General features: G+C 41.8%; 2 protein-coding genes across 2 annotated transcripts in view; one reads left to right on the forward strand and one right to left on the reverse strand.

Annotated features, from left to right (window-relative positions):
* ATXN7 (ataxin 7) overlaps positions 1-2801 on the forward strand; it is a 35174-nt gene extending 32373 nt beyond the window's left edge. The window contains exons 8-9 of the mRNA XM_010190332.1: positions 201-1158; positions 2290-2801. Coding sequence (XP_010188634.1) covers positions 201-1158; positions 2290-2307 — 976 coding nt within the window. The 3' untranslated portion in view covers positions 2308-2801. The remainder of the gene's footprint in view (positions 1-200; positions 1159-2289) is intronic.
* An 8621-nt stretch (positions 2802-11422) lies between these two features.
* Positions 11423-16901, reverse strand: PSMD6 (proteasome (prosome, macropain) 26S subunit, non-ATPase, 6). Its single transcript, XM_010190333.1, has 7 exons — positions 16695-16901; positions 16016-16161; positions 14745-14964; positions 14528-14636; positions 13259-13427; positions 11870-11947; positions 11423-11736 (listed from the first exon to the last, which is right to left on the reverse strand). Exons 1-7 carry the CDS (start codon positions 16896-16898, stop codon positions 11640-11642), a joined length of 1023 nt encoding a protein of 340 aa, XP_010188635.1. The 5' UTR covers positions 16899-16901; the 3' UTR covers positions 11423-11639.
* Positions 16902-17337: the final 436 nt, after the last annotated feature.

A 17337-nucleotide genomic window follows, 5' to 3' on the forward strand; every position in this document is an offset into this window, starting at 1 on the left:
TGTTCAGATTAATCGGATCAGAGGTTGATAGTCTGTGCTTTACATTTTTTTCAACAATTAACCATTAATTTAATGAAATATTTTAGTGCCATTAATCAACTTCCCGATACAATCGCTTGAATGTAGCGTTACTTGACTGGGTATTACTCTGAAGAACGGTAGCTATGTAGGGTTTTGTTTGTTTTTCTCTTCACCTGCAGGAAAATTCCTCCAGCATCCAGTAACACAGCATCAGTTCGTGCACCGCGTCGGACAAACTCGATGCCTGCTTCACAGTACGGTGTCAGTGCAGCGGGTTTCCTCTTACCCACCACGGTTATGTCATCGCCAGCGTTGGTATCTCCTTCCTGTGTGTCTCTGAATAATAAATCGGTACCATCACACGGAACGACACTAAATGCCAATCCTGCTGCTTTGGGTGCGGTGGATCCTGTCTGCAGTATGCAATCAAGACAAGTGTCTTCATCCCCTTCAACACCTACAGTGCTTTCCTCTGTACCTTCACCTATGCCCAGCAAACCTCAGAAAATGAAATCCAGCAAACCTTTTAAACCTAAGGAATCTTCTGCTGGCAGTGGCACCTGTAACAGCACCGGCAGCGTCAGTAGCAGCGGCGGCTCAGGAAAGAAGCGTAAAAACAGTTCCGCACTGCTCGCACCTTCTCATTCCACAGAGTCCTTTAGAAAAAACTGTGTGGTGAACTCTGGAAACTCTGGGACCTCCTATCATCCGCCGGTGACAGCTTCGTCCCACAGCGTTGGCCTCAACTGTATGACTAGCAAAGCTAACTCTGTTAGCCTCAAACATGACCAATCAGGGAGGGGTCCTCCGACTGGAAGCCCTGCAGAATCGATAAAGAGAATGAGTGTGATGATGAACAGCAGCGACTCCACGCTCTCCTTAGGGCCGTTTGTTCATCAGTCCAGCGAGCTGACTGTAAATTCGCACGGCAGTTTTTCACATTCGCATACTTCCCTCGACAAATTGATAGGAAAGAAAAGAAAGTGCTCACCTGGTTCAAGCAGCATCAACAGCAGCAGCAGCAGCAGCAAAGCAAACAAAGTTGCCAAATTGACATCGGTGAACAACGTTCATGCGAAACACACTGGTGCAATCCCAGGGACGCAAGGACTGATGAACAATTCTCTTTTTCATCAGGTAGGAAATCTGGTCTCGAACTAAGCCAATGCAAACATGCCTCTTCACGTGCTTATATTACATGTGTTCTCTTTGTTATCGGCCGGCCAATTCCTGATCCTATTCAAGTAGAAGATAGTTTGTCCACCACTCATTTTTATAGTGCATTTACACAAGGTTTCTATAAACACTCATAGTGTGCACAGCCATGGAACTGAGCTGTGTGTCTCAGCCTGACTTCTTGTTTCTGTGTCAGTAACAAACATTGTACAAAGCAGAACATAGTGGTGCTGATAACAGAACTGTGATACTGTGATAAAATAAGCCTCTTATCCCAAGGTGTCATTGAGTGTAACTTCTTAGTAATAACAAAATTAAATGTTATAAGTAAGGCAGAAACCTTTTTAGTTGGTAAAGCAAACAGATTTACTCTAAAAGAAGCAGGTGTCATGAATACGTAAGATCTCATTTTAAAAATGAGATTGGGGTTTTCTTAAACAAATGGCACTGGAAAAGTAGTGTACTAGGAGAAAAAGTCTTTGGTGAATTAGGATGAGAGATCATTTAGAAACTGGTAGCTCAGACTTCTTAATAATACTACTCAAATTGGTGTGGAGGATCAGTTGGAGGGGTAAAATAATTTGATACAGCTCGAGGAGGGTGTAGAAGATGGAATTTTAGAGAGTAGCTTTAGAACTAGACTTCGTGATACTGAAACCTGAGAAACTTTGTGTTTCCTCTGGTGCTAATAACCCAAAATCTGTGTACCTGGAGAGTAAGAGCTTTTTCAGAATGGTTTCTGAATTTTCAGTTTCAGCCATACAGGAAGATTTTCACCATTTCTATGTTGTGTTTCCTGTAACAAAAAAAGCGTTCAGATGGCTGAATTTATTCTTGGACTTATCTAATAGTTACTATGTCAACTATGCAATATAAGTAAAGGAGAAATTAAAACTGAGGAATGAAATCATGTCTGAAACCATTATAACTCTAAGAGCTCTACCTTGAGAACTGTCAAGTCTCAAAGGAGCCAGCCACGTGTTCGTGGTGGTGCGTTGTGATTCTCCCCAAAATACGCCCTTGTTACCCAGAAAATGTCTTTAAGGGCATCTGCTGTAACTCATCCTTCTCTTTCTTTTGCTTGCCCCAAAGCCAAAGGCACGTCCCTGATAGCTGAACGCACCGTGGTGAGAAACGAACTGGACAGTTTTCACTACAAGCAAAACCTCCATCTGGAATTCTGGACTCCAAGATGCCTTGAGTTTTCCCAACTTCCCATGGTCCTCAGGTGTGGAAATCTACTGGACTGTCACTTCAACAAGGAATTTCCCTGAAGCCATGTCTGTAGCAGCGAATATACTAGAAAAGGACACTGGATGAAGTTCAGCCACGCAATTGCTCTTATCAGTGTTAACGGTGGTCTGGACTGTTTGCTACGAATCTGTGAGATTTTACTTACAGGAGTACATCATCTTGCCACTATTTGACGTAGATTGGCTGGGCAAAGTAATGTTTTTTCTGGGGGGAAATAAACGTTACTGTGGACTTATTTTTATACTGATGGTGTCTTTTGTAGGTGATAGCTAACCAGACAGACACCCTCAACAGAGAGGACCCCGCCGCACGGGGGAAGAGTGTGTGAGGCACAACGGAAAGAAGCCCTCAAGAAGGGAATATGGCTTTAGTGTTTTTATAGCAATGTTCCTTTGATGGAATAGAAAAATAGCACAATTCGAAAAAATAGTCTGTGTTTTGCCCAGCCTTTTGCAAGTAATTTGGGATAAGAAGCTATCAGGAGTTTAAAACACAAGCATAGGAAACAACAAACCAAAACAAACCCGACAAACACCAGAAAAACTTGTTTGAGGCCATCGCTCAGCAAACAAGTATAAAAATGTCGTACCCGCGTGATACGAAAACCTCTTTTCTGTTCTTTTGAATAAGAGCCGATTGCAGAAGAAAAGAAGTGAATTTTGTTTTTTAAAGATAAATCCAAAACCATCAAACAAAGGCAAATAACCTCTAAAACTTTATGCCCAAAGAACGTATTTATTGACCTATACTGTATATCATAGACCTTTGTTATTTAAAAGAAAACAACAACTGTATTGGTTAAACTAGGCTGGATTTGCCTTCTAGCCTGTAAAAACAGCCCTTTTAAAATGAAGTCTTTAAAGTATTTAAGTATTTTCTAAAAAACAGAAAAGTCAGTTCCTTCATGCCTTGTTTCTGTAACTAAATTGTTAATGAATTACGCTTTCAACTGCTCAGTATGAGTTTATTTTTCCCCCAAAATTCTGAATAAATGCCAATTTGACGGCCGAGTTCACCGTGAAGCGCAGATGTGCGCATCACGGTCATCCCACGCCTGCCCAGGCTTTGTGGGTGTAGAGGCTTTACCAAGTTTTATATAGTCCAGCCAATTTCTGTGAAATATTTTGTCTTGCTTCAGAACACCTCAAAAGTGAACTCCGCTAAAGGGCTTTATTGTATTACGATTTAACACATCTGGGTGTTTTTAAGTTTTGAAACATCAAGTAAAGTCTCAAAACTGACTAAATTTTTACTAAGGGGCAAAGCAAAGGAAAACAAATTCCTACCCGAGAAGATGTCTATTTTCTTTTCTTTTTCCTGCCTTAAAGGGGCACCAGCTGTTGCTGAGAAGAGACAATCTGAGCCTGCCCACTTGTTCGCGTAGCCCAGCCTTCTCCCCAGTTCTGGTGGCAAATTGTACATCAGGGAATCCAAAGCCACTCTTGAGTAGCAGTTGCTGAGTTGTTTACCTAAAGATGCTTTCAGTTTAACCCGAACTTGCTACGAAATCATTGTGATACAGCAAAACAACAAGAAGCCTCTATGCAGACACTTTAGCTTTGAACCGATACGAACGATCACACTGAAAAAGCAACGTACTAGAGACGCTTATTATGCAAACTTGACAAAAAACATAGACTTTTCAGGAACAAAAGGATTCGTATTTAATAGGAAAGGATCGTTAGAGCTGCCATTGGTTTAACGTAAAAGGAACCAAAGCGATATGCCACAAAGAGAAATCAAAGCGTGTTAAATCCTGCACGTTGGAAGTGAAATCCGCGCTCTGCTAAAGTCCCTGGGGCAGAGCTCTCACGTGAGGATAGCGGCAGTCACCAGAGCCGTTTGGCTCTTGGTAGACGCAAAGGGAAAGGAAACACAAATTGGGCAAGAGTGAGCGCTGGCGAGTTGGAAATCAAGCTCTCCCCTGGTGTTTTTTTTTGAAGGTTCTGTTGATCTGAAAGCATAAATGGCAAATTCGTGCTCCTTTGATGGCACGCAGAGCCATCAGAAAGCAAATTCCTGCTCGTACAGAGCCGGGGTCTGCAGCCGCCTGCGTCGCGTGGATCAAGGCCATAGGAAGTGAGGAGTTAGGACATCCCAAATTCTGTCTGCCCCCGAGCGCAGCCTGCTGAAATGTGGTGGTTTAGATCCCGGTTGTGAGCAGAACGTTGTTCCTGAAGCTTTTCTTGTCACATAGTTCTTACTGTAAATAACTAAGGAAGCTTAAAATGAATTTTCCTTGCAAAATTGACTTTGCAGTGGCTGGGTTGTTTCTAGACAGATTTTGGTATTAATTTAAGAGATACAGTTTTTATAGTCTTTCCAACTTCTCGTTACGACTCCTGCAGTTTTCTTAACCTAAAAAATTGCTGCAATGAACAAAGAATTATACAAGAAAAAAAAGAAACATACTTTTGTATCTTTATTTTGGAATTTCTTGTTCTATTATAAATATTGAAGTATCCCTATTTCAGAAGACATATTTTGTTAATTGATTGTACATATTTAAATATGTATTTTTGCACAGGTCTTTTTTTCTTATATCCAGTTTTGGTACAATTGAGATCATCTAGTATTTATTTATTAATTAATTAAAAAAAAAACCAGGAAAAAAAAAACAAAAAGACAAAGAAAAAAAAGCGCGGATACCTTTTTATAATTTGAAGTGGTTCACTGCCAAGCCGATAGTTAACATTTGCCTACTCTGCGACCGAAGGGACGCCTCCGTTTTGGGAAAGCCGCGTCCCCTCTCGTATTTCGGGAGCGGATCCGGCCCGGGTTGTGCCGTGGATCGGGCATCGCTTCCCATGGCGGCTTCCCGGGAGGCTGCGTGCAGCGAGGTGACTACACTGCTTCTTCTTGTAGTGTTCGTGTGTGTGCGTGCGCATTCGTGTGGGTCTCATGTGGTGTAAAACTAACGGAAAAACTGAAAGTGCCTGATATAACTCGTTTTAAGCTTGGACTGTTTAGACAGCTTCTCCTTACAAGACTTGAATGTTCAGTTGAAATTTTGGAGCTTGCTTTTTCCACCTATATATGGTATATGTGTGGGTGTATGTACCTATATACATAGATAGATATATCTGTGTCTATATATGTATATACCTATATATATATATCTGTATATACCTGTATACATCTGTATCTGTATAGGTGTATACCTGTATACATCTGTATCTGTGTAGGTATTTACCTGTATACATCTGTATCTGTATAGGTATATAGGTATATGTATCTATATACATATATATCTCTATATACACCCACACATATATATGTATATATATTTTCTGAACTTAATGAGATGGGTTGACAAAAGGAAGCGAATGATGCCGGTAACTTTTGTAACATCTTGGAATAGGAATACCTGGTGTTGGAACAATCCCACTGATCACTCGTGTTTAATGTAATGCCAAGGATTTGGAATGTGGGTTTAACTGTCCGGTTTTGGGAAGGAGGGAGGGTATTCGTAAATGAAATAATTTAGACAATGTTCAAAAGAGTTGGTATTCCAGGAAAAGACAATAAAACAAAACAACCCCAAGTAAGTACCTCTTAAACCCATTAAAAACACCAATGTGATTTCCCGGTGGCATTTCTGAGGCAGTTGTCTTCCTGTACGAGTTCTCTTGCCAAGGAATCTCTCTCATCTTTCACTCGTTCTGTCCTGGAGGAGGGGATCGGGCTTAGAAAGATTCTTCAATGTTTCACTGTTCAGAGGAAAATCATCATTTTTACCTTTTGTGCGAGATATTTTGCGTTTTAAAGATGAGAATTTTCAAATGAGCACTACATAATGTCAATGTGAATGTAGGCCTTGGAAGCATCTTGCTCGGTGTTGAGCCTGGTTCTAAAAGCAATCTCCTGTGTAAAATGTGTGAATAGTTTGATAATTTGTATACATAATCAAGAGCATCTGATCAGCTGAACTCTGTGTTGGCTGCTGTATAGTACATGAACAAATGTCATGGGATAGAAAAATTACTTTGGATATTTAAAAGAAAAATAAATATATAGTCTATTTGTTTTGTAACAAGTTTCTGTAAATAAAATAATTTATACTATTTATAAGAAAAAGTTGTGCTTTGCTTCATGAAAAAGATTAGTTTGTTGAACAAACATGTTACTAAACAAGGCAATAAAATTAGGACTTTTCAATAAATGAGGTTGGTTGCATGGAATACATTATATGTTTCTGCTTCATTATAAAATCATTCACCATTAAAGGAAAACGTTACCTGTATCAGTGCCTATGTGAACTAATTTCAGAGAATTGGATGCGGTCAAATTGTGGCTGCACCTCAGCATCGCGTGAGCCCCCTGGGGTCAGATCTTCACGTTTTGGTACCTGAGAGAGAGGGGCCTCTGTCAGCCCCGCAGCAAGGGGCGTTTTGGTACTTAAGGCTCACGCTTCATACTGGTTTTTAGGTAGAATAAGGACAAGCAGCTCTTAGAGCCCCAGACACAGTGTGTGCAATGACCATGTTTCGGTTTGGGTTTTTTTTTTCCCTTCCTAAAAAGCATCTTCTGTGTTTTCACAGTTGAAGGATCCGGTGTGAGGACTCAGCAGGTTAATTAAATGCTCTTGCAGGCTTTTCTCGCGTGTGGTGGAGGCTTCTGAGGAGCGGTTTGTGAAAGCGGTAAAGCTGCTGGTGGTGGGATAGGAATGAGTAGTTACATCCATGGCGATGCTTCCTTCACTCTCGCTCTTATTTCCTTTCCTCTTATAACAGTAAGAACAAAGGGGTTTTAGTATTTGGGATAAGTGTTACAAGATAAAAATGGGGATCAGGCAGCACGCAGGCTCTGCTTTGCCTTTTTATACCGAGTACTTTTAGTACTTCCACATTAACATCTTTTGTGTCAAATGAAGATTTTTTTATTTATTTTTTGTCTCGCCTTTCTGCAAATACCTTTCTTTTCTAGTAGCAGTTTCGTAATTTCTGCTCCTCTGAAGCTGGTTGTGTGGCTGCAGGAGACGGAGCTGCAGAGCAGAGCTCGCTGCTGGCCATCGCGTTCAGGCAAGTTCATGGCTCTGAGCTGCATCTGCCTCAACTGGAGGATTAACTGCACCTTTAACTGCATTTGAAGTAGAGTTCTGTATCCTCTGAAATGGGTAAGGTGGAGGAAAAGGGGAAAAGTTGCATTTATCCCATATAACCCTCAGCTCTTTGAGGTATCTCGGAGCTCTGCAGGTTTGGAGCGTCCTCATTTGTGCATGCAAAGCAAATCCAAATGTCAGAGGTTGTGTGTGTGCGGTTTTGTGCACATTGTCAATGCCATTTGCATTTCAAACGGAAGCTGGGGACGTGTCCTCCCAGCCCGAAGGTGGAGACGTGTTGGGCTCAGGGGCTAGGACCTGCCCTTGGCAGAAACACCCCTGAACCCTGCTCCAGCGTCTGTGGGCTCTGTAGGCAGGGGTGCAGAGCTGGCCCCGTGCCACAGCAAACAGCCCTGGCACCCATCACCTCTGTGGGCTTGTGCCAACCACCAGAACAACCAATACAGGGGCTGGCTATTGGCTTTATTTAAATGTAAATTCCTGTTGGTTCATTATTATCACATTCTGCTGCAACAAATAATCAAAGCACGCGTGGCTTGGTTGTAGGATCCACCGTGGGAAACTTGACTGAAAGCTTTGGCTCAGGACTGCGTTAGCTGCTGGCTTTGTTCCTAACAAGCAGCATGGGATCTGTGTCGCAGAAAAGCAGCAAATGCTTGTTTTGGTTTTGTTTTTTCTGGCCCTCCAAATGTCAGGGGGAATCTCAAAAACCTTTTCTGAAGTTGTTCAAACTAACCCAGAGTCAGACTTTATTGCAAAGGATGAAAATCGGCCTGAGAAATGCAGGCAAAAAAGCCTTGTCCTAGCCCATGAGAATGGCTGGAGCTGACACGTGTAGCCAAAGCGGCACAAAAACCTTCTCCAGCTTCTGCAGGGACGTGTGTTGCTGCTCTCTGAATTTGCTGGAAGTTTCATTTGTGCTGGTTTTACAGTTGAGCTCTCTTCACCTGTGTCCTTTCCCATTCACCGCACACAAGGTGACTGCTTCTCAAGAGGGGGCGCCTTGTCTCCTGTCTGCAAAGAGAGGTCTTAAACTGTTCACACAGTGCCTGTATTACAGAGCAAAGTGGAAAGTGTCTCTATGGGGAAGCTGCATCTTGAAATCAGTGCCCGGGTCTGGTCACCTTCTTGCTCGCATGGAGTCAGCCTTCCACAGCGAAATTGGAGAATGGCATCAGTTCAAGGAACTGCACCAGCTTGAATTACAAGAGAGAATGTACAACTTTGGCATGTGGGCTATAAATCCACGGAAAGGTGTCAAGACGGAGGCATGAACGGGTGTGTCTGGAGTGCTGCTCACAATCAGAGCTGAATACACAGAAATAATGAGATGGCAGAAACCGAAGGTAAACCTGACATTCAGGACAGTGAAAGGTGACTTGGAGTTACTTCAGGGTTTAACGGAAGCAGGAATCCTATTGCTCCTGATTGGACATGGAGATTGAAGTAGGCAGGTAAAAATGGTAAAGAAAATTATGTCCTTGATCAGCTCAAGGCCTGACCACCCTGGGCCCCTCAGCATTCCTGCTCTTCAAAAAGAACTGTTTATCAGATCTTCTCTTTTTCAGGAGAGCAATAACCAGCTGCTCTGGCTGAGCTCTGTGCATCCAGCTGTGGATGTCAGGAGATGCTGCCTTTCCTGCAGCTGTCTGGAATTGTGTCTCATTTGGCACGGCTGAGGCCGATCTGCTGCACAAAGCCTTCAGATTGAAATTGCTGTGACTCTTTCTTTTGCCAGGTCTTGGCCTGAGAAGCTTTGTCAAGAATCCCTGCAGCTTCCTCCTGGATCCTCCTGTGGGGGACATCCACAGGCTGAGATCAGAAAATGAGCAAGGCAAGTCGGGATCTTTAAAGTGGGTCTTTAAAAATGGTCTCTGTTACAATTAGCATTTTCTAGATAACGCTGACATCTCAACAAAGATTTCTACTACAATGAATTTATTGGAGGCACACTGAAAATTTGAAAGGTTGGACTAGAGGATCTTTGTGGTCCCTTCCAACCTGGTATCCTATGATCCTATGAAAATGAGTTCTCACTTAGCTCTGGTTGGATACGTGCACTTCTGATATGAATATTCTTATTTTTCATGTACCGGATCCTGAAATGCTTGGCTCCCACAGGTTGGTAGTGATGGTTAGAATAAAATAGAGTGAAAGCTCTGCAAATGTCTTACAGCACAGTAGGAATCTTTAGTGATACTTTTATTTTCCTAACAAAGCAGACAGTCTGTGAAGTTTTTTCTGTTGCTCTTACCTATGCTAAAAGAGCAGCGAGATTTCTCTCGGGTGAATGAAGCCTGTTTGCCTACTTTCCATGAGGAAATTTCTATTCCCTTCAATTTACAGTTAAAAAATATATGCAATACATAAGCTGAATGGAAATCCTGAGATTTATTTCACGAAGCTTTGATATAGTTAATTAAGGCCAGTCGAAGTACAAATGTGTTGGCAAGGACAATTCATGTGTGCACCAGAAATTAAATCCCTCAATTCAGGAAAGCCTACAGCCCACACTGTCTGTAGTACGGATGGACTTGTGAAATGCTCAACAACTGCGTGTATGGAAGGTGGAAATGATGAACTAAAGTCTTCCTAGCTACTGCACTTTGTCTGATACAGAACAGATCTAGAAAACTGAGAAAGATTATTGCAGCTCTGAAAAGTCTGAATATTGGCCTAAACTAACCAGAACTTTATAAGAAGTGATGTGTGTGTGAATCATTAGCTGACCCTCATGGTAGATCAAGTAGGGCTCTCTTTTATTACTCTCACTGGTCTAAAGAAAATGAAGAACAGAATTTTCTTCTAATTAGTACTGTCTGCAATTTAAATCTTTAAATGCTAAATAGCTGCTACTTAGAAATGAAACAAAACAAAAAGCCCAAACCAGCTGCTAGTGAGTAGTGAAAGACATCCAAAAATCATTATGTCGTGTTCTGGGTTCAGATCAGTTCAACAGCGAATATTAACGGCCCCTCCACAGTCCAACCTCGGGCAGGTGGCAGCGATTCAAAGCCAGGCGATCGTCCGTGATCCTGCAGCAAGAGGAGCGGCCATGTGAAATTTCACGCTGTCCTAGCGGTGGCACAGTGACTTCCAAAGGTCAGGGTGGCTCTGCGGGTACAGCTACCTGCTGGTGTTACTTGGAGCATTAAAGTTGCAAGGAACACAGACAGTAAATGGACTCTGTTGCTAAGTGCCGTGCCATCAAACAGCTAACACGACTAAGTCACAGACTTTCTTTGGGAGGACAGAAAAACCTCCAGCAGAGCCAAGCAAGCAGGAAAACAGCTGCTGCCGTAGGCTCTGCGGCGGCCAGACACCATGTGTCATCAGCACGGCAGCAGCGACTCCACACACTTACTCCTCAGCAGCTGTGAAGGAAGAAAGCCCAACCCCTACAGTATTTGATCAGTTGTGTCATTCTGCAACAGTATCTTCTGCTGTTCCTCCCATCATTTTGCCATCTGCAAAGCTAGCAGAGGAAGTAGTTACAAATGTAATGCTCTGCTGATGCACTGACTGGCTTCTCAACAGCGAGCAACAGAGCCATTCCAGGGGAGAGGCTACTTCAGGTAAAGATGTTCCCAAAGTTACAGTCCTTACAGGTTTTGCAGCTCTATCATTGCTTCACCACAGCCGTTTTTATCCTTACTCCTTCTCCCTTAAGCTGTAATCCTCTCGTCACAAGAGTTCATCCTGTCTGGACACAGGGCACAATCTCAGCTAAAATTTGTGGCTACTTCACTATTATGTAACTGATTCTTTTCACCTTTGATTCAAACACACGAGTCTTTAAAAAGCAAATACAGAATCACCATTGGTTCTCTCTGTTCACAGATCTCAAACCTGCTTTGCTATTAAATACTGAACACCATATACACAGTCAGGTAAAGGAACAAAGTGCAATACAAGAGATCATCAACTGTATCATACATTTAATAAATGAACTGGGATCCAGACACCAAAAGGGAACATTGTTTACATAATGATGTGGAAAGTAAAAACACCACCTCTCTTGCTAGTAATTTGTTTACCTACAGTATACCAAGTTATACAATATATTTATAGGTTACTTCCAAAATGTTTTAAACATCTATGTTTTGCATTCCCTTGCATTAAAAAATTACATATTAATTACTCTGGAAAGTTTCTGAACTCTGTTTAGCAGCAAATCTCCTTTCTTGATGGTTTCTTGGTACTGCCAATTCTTGCTGTCAGGCCTAGGAATTGTGGGGGGGAAAAAAGACCAAAAAAAAGGTGAGAATGTGTTTTACACCAAGCCACCTACATTTCTGTAATAGGCATCATCAGAAGGTGCAGAATTCAGCTGGGCTGTCAGAATTGATAGCATACCTGTTTGTTTCTACAATCTCATTGACTTTGTCTATTTTGCAGTGTAATCGCCCAGCTGCAATAAATCTTGAAAGCTCCCTAAGGAAAGAAAAAAGAAGTTGGTTAAATCGTGTTTCACCGAGGACTTGCAGACCCAGCAGCACTGAACCTGCTATCATAAAACAACAGTGGTACCACGTTGTATTTCTGAAGCCACAGCCTGTACATTTTCACAAGGTATCGTACACATCCTCGTATTAGCAAACCTTGGACGTTACACAATAATCACTTTAGTGATCTCAACAGAAAATGTCTTAGCCTTTTCTCCTCAGGCCAACGTGTCGTACTTGAGTTAGTGAACTTTATCACTTGGCTTAGCACCAAGCACTCTTCAAATTCAAAGGTAGCAGTCGTGTAGCATGCGTATTTGGAATTTATCTGAATTTAGTTATAGGTAAATATCTTCATGCAGGTCAGTCTCTTAATAGCTCCCTACTCTCTAATAGCTCTAAATAGTTTGGTTTGGTTTTTTTTTTTACTATTATTTTCCTTGATCAACTTGTTGTCTAAAGCACATTACTGATGGTAGAAGAAAATCTTCCTATGGTCAACAATAAAGCAAATTACAGTTAGTAATAAGTTACTGAGAAGGATAAGAACTCACATCACTTTAAAACAGTTACCATTGAATTGAATGGTGTTTGGTTTGTCTTGAAACACCTTTTAATTAATTTCTGAATATTTCAAGCAATATTGATATTTCTGTAACGCTTTTCTGTGTTAGGAAATCTGAAACTTCTCTATGAAAGAACAGTTACTCTTGTGAAGGTATTTGAAACAAAGCATTTCGTGTACGAAGAGGAAAAGTCAGTTTCTCACTTCATGTTAGTTCTCATCATGACCTAAATATGTTGGTTTTACACTAGAAAAGGAATGAAAATTGAGACCATAATGCACATTTGTTTTAAGTGAAAAACATCAGATCCTGTTCACGTACCAGAAAGCACACAAAACCAAATAAGGAGGCTTGTAGGGTACATGAAGTGTGCAGATCCCGGATCTGTAACCGTTAAGTTTTTGCATAGTTGTTAATGAAGTCTAAAGCCTAAGTTTCGTACTTATGAAGGTCCATTCAAATAGCAGCATGAAGACCAAATAAAAGACTAGTTTCTCATATGGCGCTGAGAGTCAGAGATGCTGGAAAAGTTGTCATGAGAGTCTGCAATTCAATGATTTTCTTTACTGAAACATAAGGGCCAATTAAATTTAGCCAAGCTCTTCTCCAGAAACACAACTTGGCATGTTCGGAATCAAAGTAGAACAAACATTTTTATTCATAATGGGATCATTCTAAATAATTAAAGGGCGTAAAGTGAGATTTTTATGAACTTAAAAAGCCAAATAACTTACTGATCTATGAATTCTACACTGACTCCAAATGCTTCTGCCATGTATCCTAATGTCAGTGACCGGTAGGACTCTAGGAGCTGGCTATAGGCATGAATTCGCATTTCCCGTACGTAGTATCGATAGTGAGGAGCAAACAGCCAATCTTTTTTCATCTCTTGCTCTACAATAGCTGAAAAGAAAAAAAAGACAGAAAATGTGTCAGTAATCTCCAAGACGTGAAATACCAGTTATGTAAATAAAAAACGTGACACTAGTTAATAAGTAATCAGTGTGAACGTAATTATATTGTATTCTTGCATATTTCAGTGCATGAAAGGTATTCTACACTGAAGAGAACTAAGTTTGTATAATCTGTAGCAGTTCTAGACCCAGAAGCAGTAGCAATGGGCAAATAATGGCATAGCAAAGCTAACAGCCCTGTGTCAGGAACGAATCCTCCTGCCAGCGTGTGAGCAGCTTCCCCTCACCCGACACCGGTGCTGGGAAAACTGCAGGACTTGGATGTATCTACAAGAAGAAACGTTGTTATCTGCAGCTGGGTAAGGAAATAAGAGTAACTGTCTGGTACCAGCTCTTGAATTAGTTACAAGGATTTCTAGGCACTGCAGTGCCTTTTTCTCCTGACCTTTTCAGTTCTCAGCGAGTGATAAGGCCAGCAAGAGATAAATGTTGCGCTTAGCTCTTAATCTCATCAGGCCTAGTCTTCCACAAAACGAAGGGGGTTTTTTTGGTTTCTTTTCTACATATCTTACTTTCTTGTATTCTAAATCTCCCACAAGGAATACAAGGAGTCTGAGAACTGGCAAGAATGAGATTTTTCTGAAAAGCTTTTCTTCAGTGTCACCCTTTTACATTGAAACCAGAGCAGAAAGCAACCTGTAACAACAATGAAAACTTCCTATGTAATTTCTTTTACAGGTTGAGATTTCAGGGCCTTTAGACTATGAGGCCTATAACTTCTTTCAAAGATAAAACCTTTCCAAGCTTTCCCACCTGACCTGGCTCTTCAGGTAAGATGGTGTTCCACAGCCATTTTCAAAACACTTTTCTACCTTATCCGATGGGACCGTTCAAAAAGATCACTGTATGTGAAATGTTGCTTTGGAAAAATCAAACAGCAGCAAATTTTAGGTCACTTTAAAAAAATTCTCATTTTTTTCTCTGCATAAAGTAGCTGTGGAGTAGCTACAGTCTAGAGCTACAAGTTTGGTATGATCTGAAATAACTGAAGGACCTGAAATGGTGTTGCAGGACAAAACACAGCCTTACCTAATGACTGGAAAAAGGCTGCATAACGGCACTCGTACAGAGAAAAGAGATACTGCCGTACAGCTGGCAAACTGTGCAACACTTCCAGAATCTCTGCTCCTTTAATAACCTGAAAGCAAACAAACATGTTTAAATACCAGCCCTTTCAGCCTGGAGATGAACAGGTTAAAGAAAGGCTGTGTCTGTTTGAACTGATGTTTTCACCTGTTTTCCTTACCTTTTCCCTGAGGTCAGGCCTGTCTAATGCAATCATGCTGACATAGACAGTGTATGTTACAAATGTTTTGTAATCCATAAGTTCATAGGATGTAAACGTTGAAACTGTATCAAGGAAGAGCTCTGCTGCTTGTTTGAAATCTCGAATAGCGACGCAGTAAAGGCCCTGGTACACTTTGAGACGATTTCTCCTGTCCCAGTCTCCTCCTTCTTCTATTAGACTTGAAACAGAGCAAAAATAAATGTTTACTTATATAAATGTATTATGCAGTAAGTTACAGGAACCAAGTACAGTAAATCAACTGATACCTGTGATTAGAGAAAGAATAACTTGTTTTATGTTACAGCCTGGTGAAATGGTGCAGGCTTTGTGCGTCTGCCAGGATACAGGAAAGCCACTTCCTTGGGACAGGAGGGGTCAGCGCTTTTGCACAGTGCAAGTTTCAAAGCCTCTAAAAGTTGTGACAACAGTCTTTTGAAACGTGCAGGTAAACAGTACTGTCAGCCTCAGCGGTGGCAACATATTTCCACTGCCTTTGCTGCTAAAATCAAAGCCATTGAGCTAGCAGCATAGAAAAAATGTAAAAGTTGCCGCTTTTCAAGAATCCTATTAACACAACATTGATGTGGCTATAGGCAGGAGCACAGGCTGAGACAAAAGCTGCTGAAAACAGGCAAAAAAAAATCATTGCCCGAGAAACATGGTAACTGGGAAGACCCTCATGGCACCAGCAAAGAGACCAGAACTGCAGCTTGCTACAGGAACCACTGAAGTTCCAAATGTAGAGAGCACAGAGACATTGAAGCCAGGAGTGGAAACAAGGGAAGGGCGGCTGCACCAGAGCACGTCCTGCTGGCACTGGGTGCCTGCTTCTAGAGGAAAAGCTGGCACTTCCCAGAGCCAGCTGGGCAGCACTCCCAGCAGCTGGATTCAGCTGACAATCCTGCACTGGACAATCTAATCACACCCAAAGTCATTTGTCTTCTAACAGTGACAGGACTCAAAAGTGGGAGCAGGGGGTGGGCTACAAATTAAAATCAAGTCAGCTGCTAGGAAATAGCTGACACAAAATACTAACCTTTCTTTTCTCTTCCCCTACTAACAAAATCCAGGAATAGGAAGCTCTCTACTACAAGGTAACACCCACCCATCACTCTGCGATTCTGTCTCGCATCCAGTCTTAGTCATTCCTTGACAGGAAGGTATTTATCTTCCATTTCTTCAGTTAGTTTGTCTTAAAAGTGCTTTAGTGCCCTCAACCCAAGCAGTACCTTTTTGCCTTTTCAATGTTCCGTGTGATGAGGTCGTTGTCCATATAAAACAAGCCAATTCTTAGAAGATAGAACACAATATCCAGACGATGTCCCAGTGCCACGGTTTTGTCGTAAGTCTTGCGGAATGCAGTCAGAGCTCCCTCCTAGCAAGACAGTATTTTCTACTGTGAGAATGTTAAAAGCACCCAGAATATTTACAAAATATGTAAGCACATGTGTTGCCTTCCGCTGATAGTCATGACTGTTTCCCACAGAACTTTAATACAATGCATTCTGAATAACCTTAAAGAAGTTTAAATCAATTTAAAGGAGCTGATCCTCGCATATCTTCTAAATCTAAGGACTATGAAAATCTACTCTGTAACTTGAAATTACACTGCACTATGTAAATAGCTTAGGGAAGTCTAAAGACACAAGAACAGTGAAAAATAACATCTGCAAATGGAAAAGAACTTTTTCACTTTTTAAGACAAAAAGTTCTCTCTCTCGGGTTGTTTTTTTACCTAGATCATTTAAACGTCAATAACACCCTCCCCTATCTCCCACCCATGTCTGAGTTGCAGCATAGAGAAAACGTACTGTAAGTCACCCAGTGCTCACTAGAACCCACCTAGCTAAGAGGATTACGATGCAGTGTTTTTAATATGAGTCCATAAAGCCTCTGCCATAAACCAACCTTGTCCCCAATCCTGCACAGGTACTCAGCTTTGGCCATCATTGCATCTCGGATTTCGCTCTCCCCCAAGATCTTTTCTGCATCTTCCAATTCATTGTCGAGACGTTTCAATTCTTCCTCATTAGCTTTCTTCATTTTATTCAACAGATCTGTGTCTATCTGCCACTCCAGAGACTTGCAGAGTGCTTCATAATATGGAGCCATATCTGAAAGAAAAGCAGGAAGGCTTCTGCTATTAATTGTCACAACCAGTGTGTGCTGTGTGTGTTTCCAGGGCAGAGCACCGAAGGACAACACACCTGACTGTCAAGTACATCCTTTCTGTGACCACGTACCTGTTAAACCCAGACATGACAGTGTTTCTGCAGGCCGTGCCTGCCACATATCTTTTTTCTGACTTTCCTATCTCTGCTCTCTTTACACCTCACTCTTTTGCACTCTCCGTACTATTCATCCAACTCTGAGCACAGTGGACCCCGGTGCTCAACTCCTGCCTTTCAAAACACCAGCAAGTCACCAACAGCGGGCAAAGCTGGAGACAGGGCCCCACACCGCTATGTCCAAACCCCTCCGAACCTCCGTTGCTCTCAGAATGTCCATGCCCCAGGGTCTCCACCCCCGCGATCCACGCACAGGGACAGCC

This window comes from Mesitornis unicolor, unplaced genomic scaffold (genome assembly GCF_000695765.1).
Source record: "Mesitornis unicolor isolate BGI_N332 unplaced genomic scaffold, ASM69576v1 scaffold1228, whole genome shotgun sequence".
Taxonomy (NCBI): domain Eukaryota; kingdom Metazoa; phylum Chordata; class Aves; order Mesitornithiformes; family Mesitornithidae; genus Mesitornis; species Mesitornis unicolor.

Bases quoted from the DNA above. Each gene is read 5' to 3' on its own strand.
- PSMD6 (XM_010190333.1), bottom strand. From the start codon at position 16,898: ATGGCTCCATATTATGAAGCACTCTGCAAGTCTCTGGAGTGGCAGATA. The intron at 13,428-14,527 runs GTAAGGCTGTGT...TTTTCTTTTCAG, and splicing joins AGCCTTTTTCCAGTCATTAG to CTATTGTAGAGCAAGAGATG. The intron at 11,948-13,258 runs GTAAGTTATTTG...TTCTTTCCTTAG, and splicing joins AGTGTAGAATTCATAGATCA to GGAGCTTTCAAGATTTATTG.